The sequence below is a fragment of the Vitis vinifera genome, chromosome 13, assembly GCF_030704535.1.
Source record: "Vitis vinifera cultivar Pinot Noir 40024 chromosome 13, ASM3070453v1".
NCBI lineage: Eukaryota > Viridiplantae > Streptophyta > Magnoliopsida > Vitales > Vitaceae > Vitis > Vitis vinifera.
The window spans coordinates 20,612,853-20,634,624 of record NC_081817.1 but is presented as its reverse complement, the minus strand read 5'-3'; the positions used below and the strand labels follow the sequence as shown (position 1 = coordinate 20,634,624).

The 21,772-nt window shown below is 34.0% G+C and overlaps 1 protein-coding gene across 1 annotated transcript; it reads right to left on the bottom strand.

The window, feature by feature from the left end:
* Positions 1–2,731: 2,731 nt before the first annotated feature.
* LOC100257572 (phenylacetaldehyde reductase) lies at positions 2,732–21,515 on the bottom strand. Its single transcript, XM_002267131.5, has 12 exons — positions 21,292–21,515; positions 20,256–20,425; positions 19,843–20,034; positions 19,506–19,671; positions 18,681–18,861; positions 12,702–12,789; positions 5,564–5,699; positions 4,594–4,763; positions 4,197–4,388; positions 3,874–4,036; positions 3,219–3,408; positions 2,732–2,932 (listed from the first exon to the last, which is right to left on the bottom strand). Exons 1-12 carry the CDS (start codon positions 21,413–21,415, stop codon positions 2,788–2,790), a joined length of 1,917 nt encoding a protein of 638 aa, XP_002267167.2. The 5' UTR covers positions 21,416–21,515; the 3' UTR covers positions 2,732–2,787.
* Between the last annotated feature and the right edge of the window lie 257 nt (positions 21,516–21,772).

The window sequence follows — 21,772 nt, the reverse complement described above, 5'->3', positions numbered from 1 at the left end:
AATAATGGAAACAAAGATTTTATTGAAATTGATAAATCGTGGGATATAATATCTATTGTAATATTCTTTTATGAAAGAATATATCCATCTGATTGTTTTAAAGAACAAACTTGCAGGGAGATTTTATAAAACTTTTTATTTTGTTGTGAAACCTTTTTTCTTATAGAAGTCGTTTTGCAAATCTCATTTTTCCAGATCTGGATTTTTCTGATCTCTTCTAGATTTTTCCATATTTTCATAAAGGAAGTCACATTTATTTATATGTGGAGTTAAGGAATTGAATTTTGAATTTCCAATATTTAGTTGCTTAATTTAAGAAATTTAGTTATTTGATTTTAACAATTTTTTCTTAGAATGTTTTACCAATAAGATAAATATTATTATTATTATTATTATTATTATTATTTTAGTTAGAGATTAGTTTCCTGTTTGTTAGGAAACTAATTCATATGAGAATATTGTTTTTTTAAATTCTTTTTTTACTTGGAGACCTAATTTCATAATCTTCCAAATTTGTACCACATGTTCAATAAGCACAAATTTCATTGAATTATGAAATTACGATTTTTTATCGAAGACTAAATTTAATGGTAATTTAATCCACTAAATATTTTATCTCCACGGTAGTTATATAAAATAACTACAAAATATTTACCGTAAAAAATAAGTTATGGATATGAAATTATGATAGTAGAATATACTCTCATTTGAGGTGTTCAAATAAAGCAAAAAATATTCGAGATTAAGAATAAATCAACTATTTTGATTTAATACTTAATTTTAAGTTAAGATATTAAGCTATTTACCCATCATGCTTAATCCATTTAATAACTTAAATTGAAATATTAAGTCATATTAAATCACTAAATTGATTTATCAAATATCTTCTTAAAATGAGAAGAATTGTTTTCAAGAAGAATAACAAGTTGATTTCCTTCTCTTGACAAAATCCTAAGATTAAAGCTCATCTTTAGAGGAAATTGATTGAGATTGAAAGTTGTGATCGGTCTCATATTTAGAACCATATTCTAAAAATGTATTCTTGAAAATTTAATAAATTTCATCATAATTATTTGAATTACCATATGCTTCTTTTAATAATACTCTTAGTATTTCTAACTTTATTCCAATATCTATCACTATAAGCTAAATTAAAAATTAAGGGAATTTGTTTCAATATTTATTAAATTTATTTAGCATTACTTTTAAAACATTACTAAAAGAAAAATATAAAACTAGTTTTAGAGTTAGTTAGATAGTGATTTTAGAAAACATTTTTAATGTTTTAGCATTTAAAATTTTTAAAATTTTCAAATATTAAAATAATTAGAAATACTTCATAAAATCACTGTCAAACATACTTTTAATATTTCTAACTTTATTCCAAGATTCATCACTATCACTAAATTAAAAATTTATGAAACTTGTTTTAATATTTGTTAAATTTAATTATCATTACTTCTTAGACTTGAGTTGATTGTTTTTTAAATCGGATTAAACTCAGGTTAGCCATTAACCTGACTAATTAGTCCAAATTGCTGCCCTATTCTCTACAATCCTACTTCTTTATAATTTAATATTATATTACATATAGAATCAAACCCCTCCATTTTTCAGATTCCAATGTTGTAATAATTTATTTTATTCATTCATGGCGATATTTCGGGCTTGAGGCGGGCTTCTTAGACTTAAAATCAGCAGAATTCGGGCTAAGCCAGTCCAGATTGTTTTTCTCACCTTAGGCCCAAAAACCAGGCCCATAGGCTTCGGACTTTGGCTTCAGGCAGGCTTCCCTTCTTTTTTTTTAAAAAAAAAAATTTAAATTTCACAGAAATTCTAAAATTAAATTGTAATTTTAAGTTATCAACACATTATAAAATAAATTAAAAAATTTAACCATAATTCAAACTAGAAGTTTACAAGAACTTTGATTTTCTAAAATGCCTTATTAATTTCGTTAATAATGGAAATTATAAGGACATTTTTCAAATTACAACTTTGTCACATTTTTCATATGTAAATTGTAATGACCCGCACTAAACCCAAATCGTAGGATACTAGACGATACCTTATTAATTTCGTTAATAATGGAAATTATAAGGACATTTTTTCAAATTACAACTTTGTCACATTTTTCATATGTAAATTGTAACTACCCGCACTAAACCTAAATGGGCCTTGTCGTAGGATACTGGACGATACCTTATTAATTTCGTTAATAATGAAAATTTTCATTATAAGGACATTTTTTCAAATTACAACTTTGGTACATTTTTCATATGTAAATTGTAATGACCCGCACTGAAACCCAAATGGGCCTTATCATAGGATACTAGACAAACAAACACCCTTTAAAGGACCTAACAAATCCTTACATGAGGGTTGTGGATCAACTTTTATACCATTTGTAATGGTGCGTACCCAACCGTGTAAATATTGTTCGTTTTTAAGCCCAAAGGGGCCTTTATAGCTTTAAAATGAGTCGACAGGGTTAAGAGGAATCTATACATATATATAGCCTTAGGAGCTTAATTCTCTTTTATTTGATGTGAAACATTACAAAAATGAAAAATATTATTTTATTCCCATACATATACATATATATATATATATATATATATATAACTTGAAATGCAAAGATGTACCAATGAGGAATGGTGAATCATAATAAAGAAGCTTACAGTTGAATACTACTGAAGAAGTTCTCAAGACTTAGAACTGAGAGTGAGACACCTTTCACTTGCATTGATCTCATCGTCTGAATGAGTTGCCTGTAAATTCCATGATTCATAGCTTGATGAAGTTCTTCTCCTTCAAGTTCTCCATGGTATCCTTCAAGCTCACCTCCAGAGGAATGAAGTCGATGGCCAGACTTTTCACCTTTTCCTTGGATATCTGGTAGGTTGGCATAGGAGGTTCATCATCTGCATTCCTGCCATAAATGAAATATGTAACGAATAAGAGAACTGTAACAAATAACATGAACCAACCTCAGTGAACTGAAATATGCTGCAGGTAGAAGCAGCTAACGAACAACATGATCATGCAAATCTCCTAGGACTGAAATAACAAATGGAAGCAATTGATGATCAGTCTTATCTTCCTTTCCATTCTTCTACATGATCGTAGTTCTTCATTACTCTCAGATTATGGTTTGTTTTAAGCTCAATTAACTTTTTTGGTTTTGTATATAAGAACTACTCCATCAATAGACTTACTTCTGAGGAAGGTGGAGAGCAGGGTAAAGCTCCTGTAAAATCTTGATAGCCTCGGAGCAGTACGTAACTCTCTCAACTAAGCAATATCTTCCACTAGCCGAAGAAATCTCAAATGCTTGAACATGTGCATTGGCAACATCTCTAACATCAACCCATCTGTAAGTTGAACTCGGAAATGTTTGAGCTCCTCCTACAATAAAATAGCCTTTATCAATCACTCGTCTCACAAAGATTTTATACATAGAGAATTCATGAATATAGTGAGCTTAATCTATGCAAATACATGTTCTTCACTCAGATTTTTTTTTTTTCCCTAGAAATTTTCAGGGAAGTAATATATGTGCATGGAAAATGATTAAGCATCAAAGTTAAGTTTCTGAAGCTACTTAGGCAAAAAAGACCTAGCATTTCAAATTTTTTTGGAAGCAAAAAGAGAAAAGAAAAAGAGTAAAAAGTTGCATATGCTAGGAGTTCAAAAGCATTTTCTGGAAAGAAAACTACTTTTAAATCGAAGCAAAAGTGTTCTGCTTTTCCTTGTATCCATACCATCATCATCAACAACCAGTGACACCATTTACAATGAATTTTCTTTCTTACTTTTAGCAGTATGAAAAATAGACAGCTAGCATTATTTCCATGAATTTATGAATAGTACCATTTATCAAGTTGAGAATTATCTCCATAGTCAGATTGATTGTTGGCTGTAAGAAAGGGCCGATCACGAACCCAGGATTCATTGTAACCAAGTCAATCCCATTTTCTTTTGCAAATTTCCAAGCTGCCTCCTCTGCTAGAGTCTTTGAAAGAACATACCAAAGCTGATAAATGAACCAAAGATTCAGTTAATTTGAAGAAATTAATCCAATTCACATGCAACAAGATTGGGATATATCAAGCTAAAAATTCTCGCATACTACATCTTGGAAATGAAACAGTGAAACAGATGATAAGTACTGAGAAATTAGCAGGCATACTCACCTTTGATTCCTCACAAAAAGCTGGATCTGAAAACCACGTCTCGTCAACTATAACATCAGGGGTTAGAGTTTTTCCATTGAATATTGTTGCAACAATGGAAGATGTTACTACCACTCTTCTAATAGAAGGAACCTTTGTACATGATCTAAGAACATTGAGTGTTCCATTCACTGCAGGATCGATTAATTCTACCTGAAATACGGACCAAAATGGGAATATTCATATCAACAATATTGTGAAACTGAGTTTAGGGATCCAAGCAGCAATGGAGAAAAGAGGTGGCAATGGACTAAAACACCGACACACATGGGATTGCTGGCTCACTGAAATCACAATATATAGTGATCACCAGCAAACTAAATTTACTGAAATGCAGTCGTAGTTATAGGGGATGAACCTTTGGGTTGGCGACTTCAAGCAGAACAGGGGATGCAGTATGAAAGACGCCTTCACATCCTTCAACTATAGAATCAAAAGACCCTTCTTCCAGTAAGTCTGCTTTGAACAAATGAAGTCTTTCCTTTGCTCCTTCAAGAGCAAGTAAGTGTTGTGTCTTGGTTGGATCATCTGTGGAAATATATAATTGAATGAATAACCAATCCATCTTCTGATTGCAAGAGGGACTATCCCAAAAGCATGTTTAAACGGAAAATCAATTTGGCGTATCACATAATCAGAGTTGGTGAACATGTCAAACCATTTCGTGACATGTTAGTCTGTCCATAAGGGTCGTCATGAAGATGGAACTTCAGAATAGAAATTAATACCCGCAGAAAAAGGTAAAGTTCAAATGTCTTAGGTATTAGGAAAGGTGCCCACTTCAGATGGACTTTATTTTCCTTTGTGACTCAACTTAAGCAAAAGCTCTAATACAATGATAAATAATCACTTTTCTCAAAAGTTTACACAGACTAGGAATAAACCCTGTGTGTGTTGAACTCGGTGAAGCATAATATAGATTTCCAATATATACATGAGTGATGCTCCTAGACCCAATTCCTTCTCCCAACACTTTCTCTGCAGGCCTTGAGTTAGTAAAACATTTATACAAAATACCATTCAATCTATGAAGAAGAAATCAACAAAACATGGAAAAGAATGAATCATTTTCCTAGGTCGTTGTATGAGAAGTTTAACCTTTACTTATTCAACAGTCCAGATTGTGTCAGAAAAATCAGTTGATAGAGTAATGAATATTTCACCAGGCTACCATGGAATTTTCGTTCTGTGTTCCTACAGATGTTCTCTTCTTGTGCGACAACCTATGTGCAAACCAGGCAATTGGGCAATGAACCATTCATTTTCATACTCAAACAACAAATTAGTAACTAGAAGACCTGAAACGTGAAAGTTGGAGTGGTACTGACCTGGGTTGCGAAGGGTGGCTTTAACAGTATAGCCACGGAGGAGCAAGAGCTTCACCAGCCAGGATGCTATAAACCCAGCTGCTCCAGTCACACACACCACCTTCTCTGCTACTGCTTCACTCATTCCTTTTCTTCTCTAGTTTCTTTCCTACAAAAGCCAAAAGCTTTCTGCTTTATGGTTCGAGTTGGAGATGATCGATTTGTGTGCTACTGTAAAAGATGGGTGAATAAGCCAACGAGCCGGCCTAAAAGATTAATAACTCTTCTATTATGTTGAAGTATGAATAAATCTAAACTACAAATCCATAATATATTCCAAAATGATAAGTTGATGAACAATTGAATATATATAGTTCATTGAAATAAAACAATTCTTTATAATATCAAATTTGTCCATTTGTACTTATTTTTAAGATTTGTTTGTTTCTAATCATTTGCAATGGAATATGCAATAAAAAATTAAAGTTTTTTCGATGTTTTAAAATCTTATTTTGACTTGAATGTTCTTAAATTTGATTAAATTCTAGTGGGTGAAAGGAAAGATCTCAATGATTATTCGTCTTCCACGACGATGACTCGAATCACAATCTTGCGCTACATGCCACTTTAACCCTAAATCCATAATGAGCTTATATATAAAGTCCACTCTAGTTCCCCAAGGTCATTGGCTGACATTAAGTGACTAAGTCCCATTAGTTGGGGATCTAAGCTAAATAAAAGCCCATATCCAATTAAATTACATGATCCGGTGCATTATTGGGCATTCTAGTACATATTATTGCACCCAAATCCAATTCTTATTATTTCTTCATCAATTATCTATGTCAATATAAAATTGAATTCATCTGGAACCATTGAGACTCGTTGAAAAATACTGACTCTATAAAATTATAATTATTTCTGTAATTGACTCATTACTACATTAAAAAAAAAAAATTAATTGCATTCCAATACCCTATAATATTTATTAATGTCATATATTGGATGGTAAAGGGCAAAAACCCTATAATACCTTAAGGTTGATTTTATCATTAAAAGTGCTCCCTAACTAGTTAATTACATCATACTTTGTGTATGCTTCATTTTCTCATATTTTCAATTAGTTGTTGATATTTATAACTATTTCATGAATAATGATGACCTTGAGAAACTATTGGGAGATCATGTAAGAGTGGGGCATGAGTAGAGTTGAAGGATCAAAGTGGTACGAAGACCAATGATGTTATCCTATTTTGACCAATAAAAAGTTTTAGGCTAATTGAGGGGGTTAGAGATTTCTAAATTAGCTCAAGTAAATTTGGTTAAATTGTAGATTCTTTTCAAATCAATATTAATAAGTTTTGAAAGATTTGGACATCATTTGCCTATATGAAAAAAATCAAGAAAGTTTTGTGAAAAATAAGGAAAATGTTGAAAGAGTCAAGGAGCATTTTAGAGAAAGTGGTGCAAAGATGACACCATCCCTATAGCCTTGCACCATTCTCCCCAATGGTGCTGTCATTTTGAGATGTAAAAGACCCGCTATTAGAAAAATTGGTGCCAGGATGGCAACACCCTATAGCTTGGCAGCATTTTGCCTAATGCTACAATGATACAATCATTTTGCTCTAAAGCTCTAGGAATGTGTGGGGCCCCCATTTTTGGACTTTTCCCAAGCCAATATTGGATCTCTGACCTTATTTTTGGTACCTCTATGTGGTGCACTAACTAAGGCATCATTTGAGAACCTATAAAAAAGGAATTTGGTAACTATTAATCACTTCTTTTGGAGAGCTTTGGGAAAGGAAACCTAGTTGTGGTTTGAGCTTGGGTTGCCACACTCTTGTACCTACTATTTTGCATATTTTAATTGCTTTGTAATGTCCCAAAATCTTTTTATTTGATTATATTTGAATATACATGGTTTTAAGCTTTGGTTTAATGTAATATTGGATTTGATTGAATCTTAGATTTTAATACCCATTTTCTTTTGCTCTATTTTTGCTCTTAAATTTGTGTCTATTTTCATGCTTTTTGATTAGTAGATTATGCTCAAGAGATGGGGCACTTCGAACCACCCTTTTTCCCTATAATTCTAGATGATTAATGATTTAATCAACTTATAAGTATCATTCCTTGATACTAGGAAATTAAAATTAAGGGACCTCTTTGAGGGTATCCCAAGTGCTTAGTGGTGAGAACCATTTTAACTTAAGATGGTCATTCTTGAGCCCTTAATGTGATAATTTGGCAAGAAAAATGGTAGTAAGAGCTTTAAGCATTCACAAAGAGATCTAAATAACAAGTATATGATAACATTAAGTTTAATTAAATTGTGCTTGTATTGAAAATTCTCTAGCTTGAAGCATTTAAAGGTAGTCTCAGTTGACTTAACTTAATTGAGTATCCTTAGGACCTTTTCAAATCTTGTTAAGTCAATTTTTAGCCTAAATTCACTTGGTTTTTTCATTATTTTTCACAAAACTCATCAACATTTTTTTTTATCAATTGAATAAAAAACATTGCCTCAAAAAGTTTCATTCATCTTTCAAACCTTTCCATTTCCCCTACACCCCAAGGTCACCTTTTTGAGGATTGACACCTGACAATACAACCAACTCCCTATACTTAGGGAACTGCACTTTACATACATAGTTGGAAGCACTCAAGTTTTTGGCATCATTCTTGGGAAGGGTGCATCACAAGAAATGCAACAAAGTTAGGTGGGAGTTTATTTGGTTGTGATCGTCATCACAATCTGGTGGATTCTTTCCACCATCATTTCCTTTTATTTCATTTTATTTGCATTTGTGCATGTTAGTTTCAATTTTCTTTATTTAATTGCTTGTTGATTGTGATGGATTGTTGGAGTTGTGTTGCTTGAGGTGTTGTATGTTTGTGGTTGACCTTAATAAACCAAATTAGACTAGAGATAGTCAAAGTTGATTGGTTAGATTCACATTAACCCCTCATAACCTCCCAACATAGCCAAACATGGTAGCAATTATGGTGAGAATGAGGGGAATTAGATTCCTTAAATTCAAACCTTTAGAGATTACGACCTCCAAAACTTTCATGCATGGTAATTCCATATTATGCGTAACCATTCCAAATTAGACCGACTATGATTTAACTACTACCCTAATTCTAGGGGGATGGATGGCGAGAATCCTTACCTCTACTTTAAAGAGTTTGAGGCGATAGGTGAACTTTTGAGGAAAAATCCATGGCACTAACATGGTCAGTTTTTTTGTTTAAATCAAATTGAATCAATCTTTTGGAGATAAAGAAATGAAATGAAATCAAACTTGTTTAAGGTTGTTTTGTTTTGGTTTAGATGATAAGTTAGATGCGAGTTAATTTAAGTTTTAAGTCCATATTTTAACCAACTTATATATGAAGTTTAAAATACATTTAAGACTTCTAGCTCATAATATAATGAATGGATTTAAAAATGTATTTAATAATAATCTAATAATGATAAATTATTTTATCAACTAAGTGATAAATACTACAAAAAACCTCTTTCCTACCGTCTTTCTAGGTCACCCATCATTCGCACTGGCAAGTCAAGACCATATACCTCGGGTGCCTTATGATTGGCTTTTCAAAAAGCGTATTCTTGAGCTCCCAACCATTTCTGTATGATGTTCTAATACTGCGGTTAGGCCTTTTGATTAGACATAGACAATTCCTATTGCCAAGCTAAAGGAAAAGATCCCACCTTCTTAGTCTCTTCTTACCTTTGGGGCACTTACTCAAGCTAATTAGTCTTGGCTTGGTGTCGGCAAAAGAAGAACATCTGATTCACCAATAGGCATATTATGAAGAAAAATCGAACAATTATAAATCATAAAAAGATAATTTTTATATTGTCACTTTGATGCAATTTTTATTAGTTAGGAAATAAGAAAACCAAAAACTGAACTAACTTTAATAGTTATTGAATAACAAATTAATTTAATTGGTTGTTTATTGATTTAAATTGATTTATCAATTTTTCGATTTTCAGTTATACCCTAGTCTTTGTTACGTTTAATCTCTCCAAGCATTTTTCATATGGGGTTTTTTTTTCTCATTTTTTATGAAAAAAATTTACTAGAAAAAGGTTGTTTCATATTTGGACATTCATGATTGACATTGCTTTTAAAAAAGGCATGGGCCTAGCCTAAAATGAGACATAGAAGAAATAAAAAGTTGGTGTTACTTCTATATAAAATAGAGAGAATTTCATATTAAAAAATTTGCTATCACGAAATCTTCTTTGCTCATTGCTTTTAATTGAAAACAAGAATCTTTGTATTTTTTCAACAAAAAGTGTTATACTCACACCTTAGAGTTTTATTCAAATATATCTATAAAATCTACCCTTTGCTTTCAAAAATTAAGTTTGGCTTTTAAGATGAAGTCCTAGGAAGGAATAAATGTTATGAGAAATTTGGTCCTAAATACTCTAAATTGGTACCTTCAAGCTTGGTCTTGTGGCTTGGAGGTGTAATAGCATGCAAATCATAAATTCAACAATCTTATGATGTAATGGATCTTTAAGGATATGTTTGGTTCCCAGAAAATTTGAGGGAAAATGCAAAGGAAAAGTAGAAGGAAAGAAAAACGTAAAAAATAAAAAATAAATTAAAAATCGATAAATTATTCTTATTTGCTACTCCAAACTCATTTTTCTTATTTTAACTCATTCATATAAATACTAAATAATATAAAAATGCATAAGTTTTTAACTAGTTTTAATTATATTTGGTTTTTTTATATTTTCCATAAGACAATTAAATATGAAAAATCATTTTTCTTTGCATTTTTTTTTCTTTCCTTGATATTTTCCATAAACCAAACATAACCTAAGATTATGTAATAAATAGAAGAATTTGACAAAAGAAACTTATCAAATTTGATAATAGTATGTAATAAACAAAGAAAATTATGTTAAAAATTAGCTTAAATTTTTTTAAAAAATATTCATAAGTGTTTTTTTTTTTTTGCATACTACTATCTTAAACTATATTCAAATATTAAATAAACCTCTCTATTAAGATCTTCATTAGAATTTAATAAAAGAAGTCATAACATAATCATATATACATTTATACGAGTTTTTATTTAATATGTTTTGTTGTGGCAAAATTTGTTTATATGTTTATTAGATGATTTGTTTAAGGGAAAAATGTGTTTTCATCAATGTTTTCAAAACCGGACCGGTTATTGAACCGAAAAAGTTGTCAGTTCACGGTTCATTAGTCGGATCGACGGTCAAACCGCGGTCGAACCGGTGATGTCATAAATATATAATTTATATATTATTAAAATTAAAATAATTATTAAAATTAAAATAATTATAACAATAAAAATAATATAATTTATATGTTCGTGTGAATAAGATATAGTAGTTTTGGAATTATTTTGAGAAGCAAATTATTTTATGAAATTAATGTTTTAAAGAAATTATTTTTTTCCAAAACTCATTAGAGAGAAAGGTACAAATTTTCATAATATTTTTTAAATAGTTAATATAAAAATATATAAAATAATAATATAAAAATTGAGAAAATTACTATTTTAGTTCTATTAATTTCTAAAAAAAAAAAAATACAACATTTATTACAAAGGAAGTAAAAAAGAAAAAAAAATGAAAGAGAACGCTTTATATTCCTTTTTGAAAAAAAAAAAAGGAAAAGAAAAGAGTTTGAAGAGAAAAATAAATGGAAAAGAATGGGAAAGTAAGAGAGGTGAGAACTCAGAAGTCCAATAAATCAACATTAAATCACGCCCCATCCCCTTTCCCATCAATCTGGACTTGGTTTCTTTCTCTCTCATTTCTTTTACCTGCTCGGCTTTTTTTCAACGTCGACGAATCTTGATTTTTTTTTCAAGTGAGTGTCTTGGATTAAAGGGTGAAATGATGATTCCAAGCCATTTTTGTTCCCATTTTTGGTTAATTTGTGTCAGGGATTAGAAATTTTCTAAAGCGCCCATGATTTTGATTTTTATTATTTATTTATAAATTCAGAATTTCGTCACCACAAAATAGAAACCCAAATTTATAAAATACAAATTTCAAGTTATTTAAAAATAATTAGTATTCATACACTTTTTTGTCAGAGGTACTTTACCTTTGACCATTTAGGAACTCCCTTTTATTGACATAAATAGTACATTTGACTATCTTAAATACTATTTTGATCGATGAGCACATAAAACTTCACTTATTTTTAGAGGATTTCTATTTTGTAATTACTTTTACATGAGTGCATGAAAATACACTTATTTATTTATTTATTTTTTCTATTTTTTATGGGAATTCTTAATAATAGAAAGTATTTGATGACATTTGAGCATAACATAAGTTAGGCATTGTTTAAAAAGGGTGATTTTTGTAATTTGTCCTAAAAATTGTATTGTGATGCTTATCAATAATTTGATAAAATTAAGAAAAAAAAAATGGAACATTGGAATTTAATTTTAAAAGTTGTTTTCTTCAATTAACAAGTTGTCATGTTATTGAGTTTGTAAGAGCATCCTTGATTTCACGTGGAAATATTATAGCTCTAAGTTCCTCTCATAATACCAAAAATCTCTTTAAATAGAATCCAAAAAATAAAAATAATATGGCTATGTTTGCCTCCCAAAAAAGTTTGCAGAAAAATATGAGGGAAAGAAAATAGAGAGGAAAAATTGAATGAAAGAAAAAGTGAAGGAAAAACAATAAAAATTTAAAGTCAATAAATTATTGTTATACAGTACTTCAAACTTCTTTAATGTAAAGATTAAATAATTTAAAGATATACAATTTTTTTAATAATTTTAATTATATTTGACTTTCTTTCGCATTTTCCATAGTAAAACCAAATATGAGAAAATCGTTTTCCTTAACATTTGTTTTATTTTCCAAGAACCAAACATAGGCTAAAGAAAAAACCATATATATAAGAAATTTGAAATGCAAAGATGTACAGGTGACATATGCTAAATAATAATAATAAAGAAGCTAGCAGCTGAATACTAGAACAAGATGAATTATCAAGACTTGAAACTAAGAGCTAGACACCTTTTACTAGTATTTAACAAATGAGTTGCCTGTAAATTCCATGATTCAAAGGTGGATGAAGTTTTTCTCCTTCAAGCTCTCAATGGTATCCTTCAAGCTCACCTCAAGAGGGATGAAGTCAATGGCCAGACTTTTCACTTTTTCCTTGGATATCTGGTAGGTTGGCCCAAGAGGCTCATCATCTGCACTCCTGCCATGATTGGCAATATAAAAGTATTTGTAAATCTTTTGAGAATTTCTTGATTGATCAAGTATACTTTTTTTTTTTTTTATATAAGTAAACACACAAAGAAAAAATATATTAGAAAAAAGGGCACCTTAAGGCTGACCCAAAAGCATACAGGGGTATAGAAGAGGCACCAAAAAGCAAGAACAAAAAGAAAAAGGGATGCAAAAAATCACTAGCCCTTAACTAGAACCCAACCAATAAAAAAAACTAATTAAAAAAAGAGGTCTTTCATCTACAATCGACTTAGTCCAAAACCAAATATTACAAACAAAAGAATTTTTCAACCTATGAATCGAAAGCTCCTCATTTTCAAATGCAATCCTATTTCTTTCCTTCCAAATCGCCCAAAAAAGACACAAAGGGGCTGCCTTCCACACCTTACTACGCTTCTTACCCATGTTAATACCACACCAACCAAGAAGGGTATCTCTAACTGAATAAGGACCCAAATTACGCCAAAAAGAGCAAACAATAACTCCCATAAAACTCTTGCCTTTGTGCAATGAATTAGAATATGATCAGTAGACTCTTCTTCCGCACAACAAAGGAAACATATAGTAGCTAAAGTCCACCCCCTCTTTTTAAGTTGATCAAAAGTTAAAACCTTACCCCAAGAAGTTTCCCAAGCAAAAAAAAACCCACTTTAGTAGAAACATAGGGGCTCCAAATGATGCTATTAGGAGATTGAACAACACTTCTTGAAACTAGAGCACTATAAAGAGATTTGACAGAGAAAATCCCGTCCTTAGTCTCTTTCCACAACACTCTATCTTCCAAATTAGGGTCAAGCCTCATTCCTTAAATTGTCAAAAGTAATCTCTCCACTTCCTCCACCTCCCAATCATTGAAGGGCCTAGAGAACCTAGGACTTCAAACCCCTTCCTCTCCTGAAGAGTCCCACAACTCTACTAACCAAACCTCTTTAAAAGCTATAAAGGCATACAAAGAGGGGAAAAATATTACAAAGAGTGAAGTTCCCCCACAAAAAATACAACTTTGTTTTGCAGAAGAGACCCTTCCTTCCTTATTTCCTTCCAAAAACCTACTCCAAAACCCTCCCTCAGTTCACTAGTAAACCAACGCCCTTCTTTCTCCCAAAACTTCCTACTAATAACATGCTTCCAAAGAGTCTCTCTTTCATTCGCAAAACACCAATTCCACTTACATAAAAGGGCCCTATAAAGATGTCTAACTCCCAAACCGCCCTTCCTTTTGTCCAAACATACAGTATCCCACTTTACTAGACGAGGCTTCCTCTCTAAAGCTCCCCCTCCCCACAAAAAATCCCTTTGAATTTTTTCCAATCTTAAACTAACCACTCTTGGAATATGTAGTAAAGACATCAAATAGATGGGCATACTTGACAAAGTACTTCGAATTAGAGTAATTCTCCCTCCTTTAAAGATAAATTTCCTTTTCCATATGGCAAGCCTTTTCCGAAATCTCTTTTCCACCCCATTCCAAATAGCCACGGACTTGTGATGCACACCAAAAGGTAGCCCTAAGTAAGAAGTTGGAAACCTTTCCACTTTACAACCAAACTCAATAGCCAAAACCTTCAAATTCTCTACTCTCCCTACCAGCAAAATTTCACTCTTATCCAAATTGATTCTCAAACCTGAGATGACTTCAAACCACATTAACAACTAGCTTAAATAAACCATCTAATCTTGGGAAGCTTCACAAAAAACTAGAGTATCGTTAGCAAACAACAAATGAGAAACCAAAACCCCATCTCCAATTCTTTCCTTTATCTTGTAGCCTAATAGATACCCCCCTCCCCTTTCACTGCTTTAAAGATGAGCCTACCAAGAGCTTCCATCCCGATCACAAATAAGTAGGAGAAAGAGGATCCCCCTGACGTAGCCCCCTTGAACTGTTGAAGAATCCCACTGGAGTGCCATTGATCAAAACAGAAAACGTTGTAGTGGAAATGCACCAGGAAATCCAACCAGTCCACTTCTCCCCAAAACCCATTATTTGCATCACAAACAACAAAAAAATTCAATTTAAGTGATCATATGCCTTCTCTATATCTAACTTGCATAACACCTTACTCTCATTCCGTCTCAACAAAGAGTCTATTGCCTCATTGACAATTAGGGCAACATCAAGAATTTGTCTTCCATCAACGAAAGTCTTTTGAGCTGAAGACACCACCTTTTCCACTACCTTCTTAAGCCTATTAGCTAACTCTTTTGCCAACATTTTGTACAAGCCTCCCACCAAACTAATTGGTCTGAAATCTCTAAGGTCCTCCGCGCTCGCTTTCTTTGGGATTAAAACCAAGAAAGTGGAATTCAAACTCCTTACAAATCTTCCATACTCATAGAACTCTTTCAAAAAACCCATAACCTTATCTTTCACAAAATCCCATCAGAACTACCAGAAACTTAGAGAGAAGCCATTTGGATCGGGTGCCTTATCCCCGTTCAGATATGAGAGAGTGGAAAAAACCTCTTCCTCTGTAATAACCTCCTCCAATCTAGCTGCTTTCTCAACGTCAATTCTATCAAAGTCCAATCCATTCAGAGATGGGTGCTAATCACCAAGATCTGCCAAAAGGTTCTGGAATGTACTGACCATGCCCCTCTTAATCTCTTGCTCTTTTATTAACCATATTCCATTTATTTTGATCTTAGACAAATAATTTTTCCTTCAATGGGAATTAGCCATCCTATGAAAGAAGCCCGTATTTCTGTCACCTTCCTTCAACCACACTTTTCTTGATTTTTGTCTCTAAGAAATCTCCTCCATAAGAACCCATTTCTTAAAATCCCTTTTTGCTTCCTTTCTAGCTTTCAGCTCCTTCATTGATAAAAAATGCAACTTCTCCTGAGAGTCCTAGAAAACCACTTTGTTCAAAGTCAATCTCTTATTCACCCCACCTTCCCAAAAACATCCTTGTTCTAGATTTTTAAAATGACCTTCAAAGCCTTTAATTTCTCTACAAGGATAAAGCTAAAGGATATGCTGAAACTTAAACCATGCTACTACCCCTTCAGCAAATCCTTAAATCCTTCCTCCTTCAACCACATGTTTTTGAATTGAAAAGGGGTTAGCCCTTTCACCATCCAATAGAATGGGAAAGTGATAAGACATTGGCCTGGGAAGAATACACTGTACCACCCCATTGAAATGACCCCCCTTGTCCTCTGAAACCAAAAATCAATCCAATCTTGACATGGCTTGGCTGTTCAACTCACCACTCCAGGTTAACGGCCCCCCCTGAAGAGGAAGATCCCTCAAATCTAGATCATCGATCACCTCCAAAAATCTTCTCATTGAGGAAGACACCTTTTCTCCCCTTCTATGCTCATTTGGAAATCTGATCACATTAAAATCTCTTCCAATGCACCACGGGTCATTCCAAAGCCCATGAATGGCTTCTAACTCTTCCTAGAAAATTTCTATGTATTTTTTCATAGTAGGACCATATACTCCTGAAAAAATCCAAACGAAACCATTTTCACAATTTTTGAACCAACAGGAAATGGAGAAAAGACCCACCTCCATTCCTACCAACTCCAACACTCTATTATCCCAAGAAAATACCACCCCTCCAGCTACACCCCTAGCATTCAAAGCTCCACACTCTAAAAATCTCCCTACTCCTAGGCTTCGCACCACCCCTAGAGACAAGTCTGACATTTTAGTCTCCTGCAGACAGACCAAATCCACTTTTTGAGAGCTTAAGGCTTTGATTATTTTCCTTTTGTTTTTGTAATTGATCCCTCGAACATTCCAAGATAAGATCTTAATCTTCATTTAAAACATAGGACTCTATCACCTCCTCTTCTGTTTTTAAACCCACTACTCCAAGCCCAAAGCCCACTTCAAACAACTCCTCGTAGCCCACTAATGACCCCTTAAGCAAGAAAGGCCTCTCTTCACAGCCCACCAAACAACCTTTTAAAAGAAAAGGCCTTGGCTCACTTTCCACCCCTTGCAGTTGGGTTTCCGCAAGAACAGGCTCGAGACTAACCTCTTTAGGCCCACTTCTATCATGGGCCACCCAAATAACACACCCAATTTTAAGCTCTTCAGGCCCAAAACATTGCCCACCCACTCTGACTACACCCCCTTCACCTTGACCCATTTTCCCTAGGCTTTCTTCTCCAATAATAGCCTCAGGGCCAGTCCCCCTTGTAAAGGAATCAGAGGAAAAGTCTGTAGCACTTTTTGAAAAACTTTCAAAGGGCGACACATCTTATACTCTAGTCTGCACCTTGGACTGAAACTCATTTTCCAACATGCTTCCACTGCACACGGTGCGTGGTCTTCCTCCTGCTTCATCTTCATCCGCTGAAACACCCTTCCTGAGAAGTCTTCTCGTCGGTAACACTTGAGAATACTAAGGCGGGGTTTCCCACCACAGATGGGTTGAGAAACTCCCCAACCCAACCACAATCTGAATAAAGGTCGATAAGTCCCTGCCAACCAACTTCACCAAAATTCTAACCCATTGCAACTTTGCCATAGAGTCTGTATTTTCGTCCACTGCAATGAAACCTCCACAACTTTCACCTATCAATTTAAACACCTTGCGACTCCAAAGGTGAAGAAAAAGACCCACCACTCTCACCCAAGCCTCGTTAGTATTGGCTCCATAACAAAAGCACCCCACCCCCAGGAACCATTTTTTCAATAAGATGTTGTTTTTAACTCTCCTCTTGCCTCTGGCTAAAACATGCTCGACCTCACTTAACAACTCGAACTCAAAAAGCATGAGTCCTCTTCCCAACACAACCAAGTTCAACCTCCCTTTGAGGAGCTAAGTGTGATAAGCTCAATTCTTCGGAAAATCCAACTCAAGGAGAGGGGTAGAAACATTTTCCCACCTATCCACTAAACAATGATCCAATTGCTCCAGTCTTCCATACATCTCCCTCATTTCCAACTCCAACCAGACTTTGTCTCCTAACCTATCCGTTTTCGATTTTGCAACACCCGCAAAAGTCCTTGGTTTCAACTCATTTTCCTTCCTAAGCACCTTTATGGATAGAGAATCCTTGGTTTCAACTCATTTTCCTTCCTAAGCACCTTTATGGATAGAGAATCCTTTAAACCTCCAGAGGGAACCACCCCAATCTCTCTCAACTTCTTTGCCAAAATATTCCATCCTCCAATCAACCCCTTCCCTTTTGGAAAAATTAAGCAAAATCGTTTTGCCTCTAGATCATGAACAGAGCAAAGGAAAAATCTTCCCGCCTTGTTTGAACGACACTCCAACCTATACTTCCTTCCCCTCTCCTCCCAAACAAGGGACCAACTTTTATCATCACCCCCTCTACAAAAAGTCTCAACTCCAGCCAACAAACTACTAAGACTTGCATCCCCAAATTTGATCCAGGAAGTTAGTCCTCTGCATCTCTCCCAAATGCACTCTATCAACTTTCCTCTTACGTCGTCAATCAAAAGCTCAAAAGATTTGGACTCCACAGCAAACCATCTTCTTCTACCCCTAAGGCCTTCCTTCATCCTTCCACTTCAACCAACCTATCTATGCAAGCTTAAGAGGATGAAGTCCTTGAAAATGGAATTCAGACAATTCACAATGAGTATTTGTAGCAACAAGCATGGCTTAGATTGTGAGCATTGTAACAAATAATATGAACCAACCGAAATATATAGCAAGTAGAAGCAACCAATGAACAACATTATGCAAAACTTATGGGATTAAAATAACAAACAAGAGCAACTAATGATCCCCTTATCTTCATGTTAATGGTATCATATTATGGTGACTCTAAAGCTTGATTACTTCTCCCGATTTCGTATCTAAGAGCTACTCCACTGATGCCATTAACATGCCATTCATTAGCATTACCATGTAAGAAGTAAAAACTTACTTCTGAGGAAGGTGGATGGCAGGGTAAAGTTCATGCAAGATCTTGATGGCCTCGGAGCGGTATGTTATTCTCTCAACCATGCAATATCTTCCACTAGCTGAAGAAATCTCAAATGCTTGAATATGTGCATTAGCAACATCTCTGACATCAACCCATTTGTAAGTTGAACTCGGAAATGTATAAGGTACTTCTGCAATACAATACTCCTGACAAATCAATTGCATCATACAGATCTCATATATGGAGAATTCTAAATACAGTGTCCTTAATACATGTAAATATATGTTCTTCATTCAGATTTTTCTCTAGAAATTTTCAGGAAAGTAAGTAATGTATGCGCGTAGCAAAAGATTAAGCACCAAAGTTTGAGAAGAAAATATCAGTAGTTGTTTAAAACAACAGCAGAAGAGTATGCTATAAAAGAAGAACAGGAATAGAGTATTTTGATTTTGGATTGGTATAGCTAGTTAGGCAAAAAGATCTAGCATTTGAAATTTGCTTTTGGAAGCAAAAGCAGAACAGAAGAAAAGGGTAAAAAGCTGCATATGTTGGGAGTCCAAAAGAATTTTTGAAAAAAAAAACAGCCTTCAAATAAAAATGGGAAGTATTGTTGTGCTTTTACCATCACCATCAATAACCAGTGGCACCCCTACAAACAAATTTTCTTAGTTTCAACAAGATTTTTGTTTATTTTTTTCTTTTTCTTTTAAGGAATCGATCATTTAACCTTTGGTTTACCGCAAAAGTAGAATAAAGAAGACAAGCATAGGTTGATTTATATAGAAACATAAACCATTAGCATTATTTTTATTAATTTCTGAATAGTACCATTTATCATGTTCAGAATTATCTCCATAGTCAAATTGATTGTTGGCTGTAGGGGAGGACCGATCATGACCCCAGGATTCATTGTAACCAAGTCAATCCCATGTTCTTTTGCAAATTTCCAAGCAGCCTCCTCTGCTAGCGTCTTTGAAAGCACATACCAAAGCTGATAAAGGAACCAAAGATTCAATTTATATATAGAATTGTTGCAATGAAGAAATCCAATTCACTAACATGACTAGGATATTAAGTTAAATTTCTCATATACAATACCTTGAAAAAAGAAATTAGCAGAGAAATAGATGATAAGCACTGAGAAATTAGCATGTATACCCACCTTTGATTCCTCACAAAAAGCTGGATCTGAAAACCAGGTCTCATCAACTATCACATCGGAGGTTAGAGGTTTTCCATTGTATATTACTGCAACAATGGATGATGTTACTACCACTCTTCTGATAGCAGGAACCTTTGCACATGATCTAAGAACATTGAGTGTTCCCTTCACAGCAGGATCGATTAACTCTACCTGGAATATGGAGCAAAATGGGAAAGTTAATATCAACAATACTGCAAAACTAAGTTTAGTGGCCCAAGCAGAATGGAGAAAAAGACAGCCATGGACTAAAACACTGAATCACACAAGAAGTCCTCCCTATTTGTTTGACCAACATGATAAGAGTGTGAATAAAACCAGCAAACAAGTATATGCAATTTACAGGAAGGCAATAGTAGTTATATGGGATGAACCTTTGGGTCGGTGACTTCAAGCAGGACAGGGGATGCAGTATGAAAGACACCTTCACATCCTTCAACTATAGAATCAAAAGATCCTTCTTCTAGCAAGTCTGCTTTGAACAAATGGAGCCTTTCCTTAGCTCCCTTAAGTGCAAGTAAATGTTCTGTCTTCTTTGGATCATCTGTGGCATATAATTGTATGACTAACCCATGTCATGATTATACAAGATACCATCTCAAAAGCATGTTTGAATGAAAATCCAATTTGAAGTATCATGTAGTCGGTGTTGGTAAGTCAAACCATTTAGCAACATGTTACTCAGTCTGCCCATAAGGATCATCAGGAAGATGGAACCTCAGATTGAAAACTAAGTCCCCCTGCAGAATATGCTAGAGTTCAAATGGCTTTGGTATCAGGAAAGTGCCCACTTCAGATCGATGTTATGCTCCTATGTGGCTGAATTTGATTTTCGGGTTCCCCCCAGTGTAGGCATCTTATAATAAGACACTTCAACAAAGTAAAAAAATATGTATTTTGAGCTCCCAAAAACTTCAATTGTTTGGCAACGAACAATAATGAACATAGGTAAAAACTCTAATACCTCAACAAATTATGGTCTCAAAAGTTTAAACAGATTAGGAATAAACCAACAATACTGTTTATTGAAGTTGGGGAAAGATGTCCCTACACCTAATTGCTTCTCCCAACGCCTTCTCTGCAGGTCTTGATCAGTTTGTAAGACATTGTTATGAAATTCCATTCAATCTATGAGGAAGAGATCAACAAAACATTGTAAAGAGTGAATCATTTTCCTAGGATCATTCTATGGGAAGTTGAAACCTTTTCTTACTTATTCAAAAGTCTCAGATTGAGTCTGAAGCACCAATTGAGATTGATTAGAGTTAGGATTCCACATGGGTACCATGGAATTGTCATTCTATATGTATGTCCATGCCCATGCTCTCTTCTTGTACTACATAACCTATGACACATTGCATTTTCATAAACAACAATTTATAAACATGAAAAGTTAAGAGTGGTGGTGACCTGGGTTGCGAAGGGTGGCTTTAACAGTGTACCCACGGAGGAGCAAGAGCTTCACCAGCCACGATGCAATGTACCCAGCTCCTCCAGTCACACACACCACCTTCTCTGCTACTGCTACACTCATTCCTTTCTTTCTCCAATTTTTTGCCCACAAAAGGTCAAAGCTTTTCCTGCTTTATGATAGGGTTTGAGATGATTTGTGCGCTCTGTAAAAGATAAGCCAATAGGCCCAGCAGGGCCCGCATAAAAGATTAATATAATAGCAATGAAAATGACTAGAATACAGTGTTTGTTGGTCACTGGTGTGAATGGGCCCAATGTGTGTTATTTTTCAATGTTTGAGGTGTAATTTAGTATCAAATTTATTTCAAAGTCATACATCACCGAATTATTTGTTAAGCTTCTTGGTCACTGAGAGAATTTGATCATAAAGACGTTAGAGCTTCCTATTTTGTTGCTTTAGACTTTCAAGAGAAGGAGC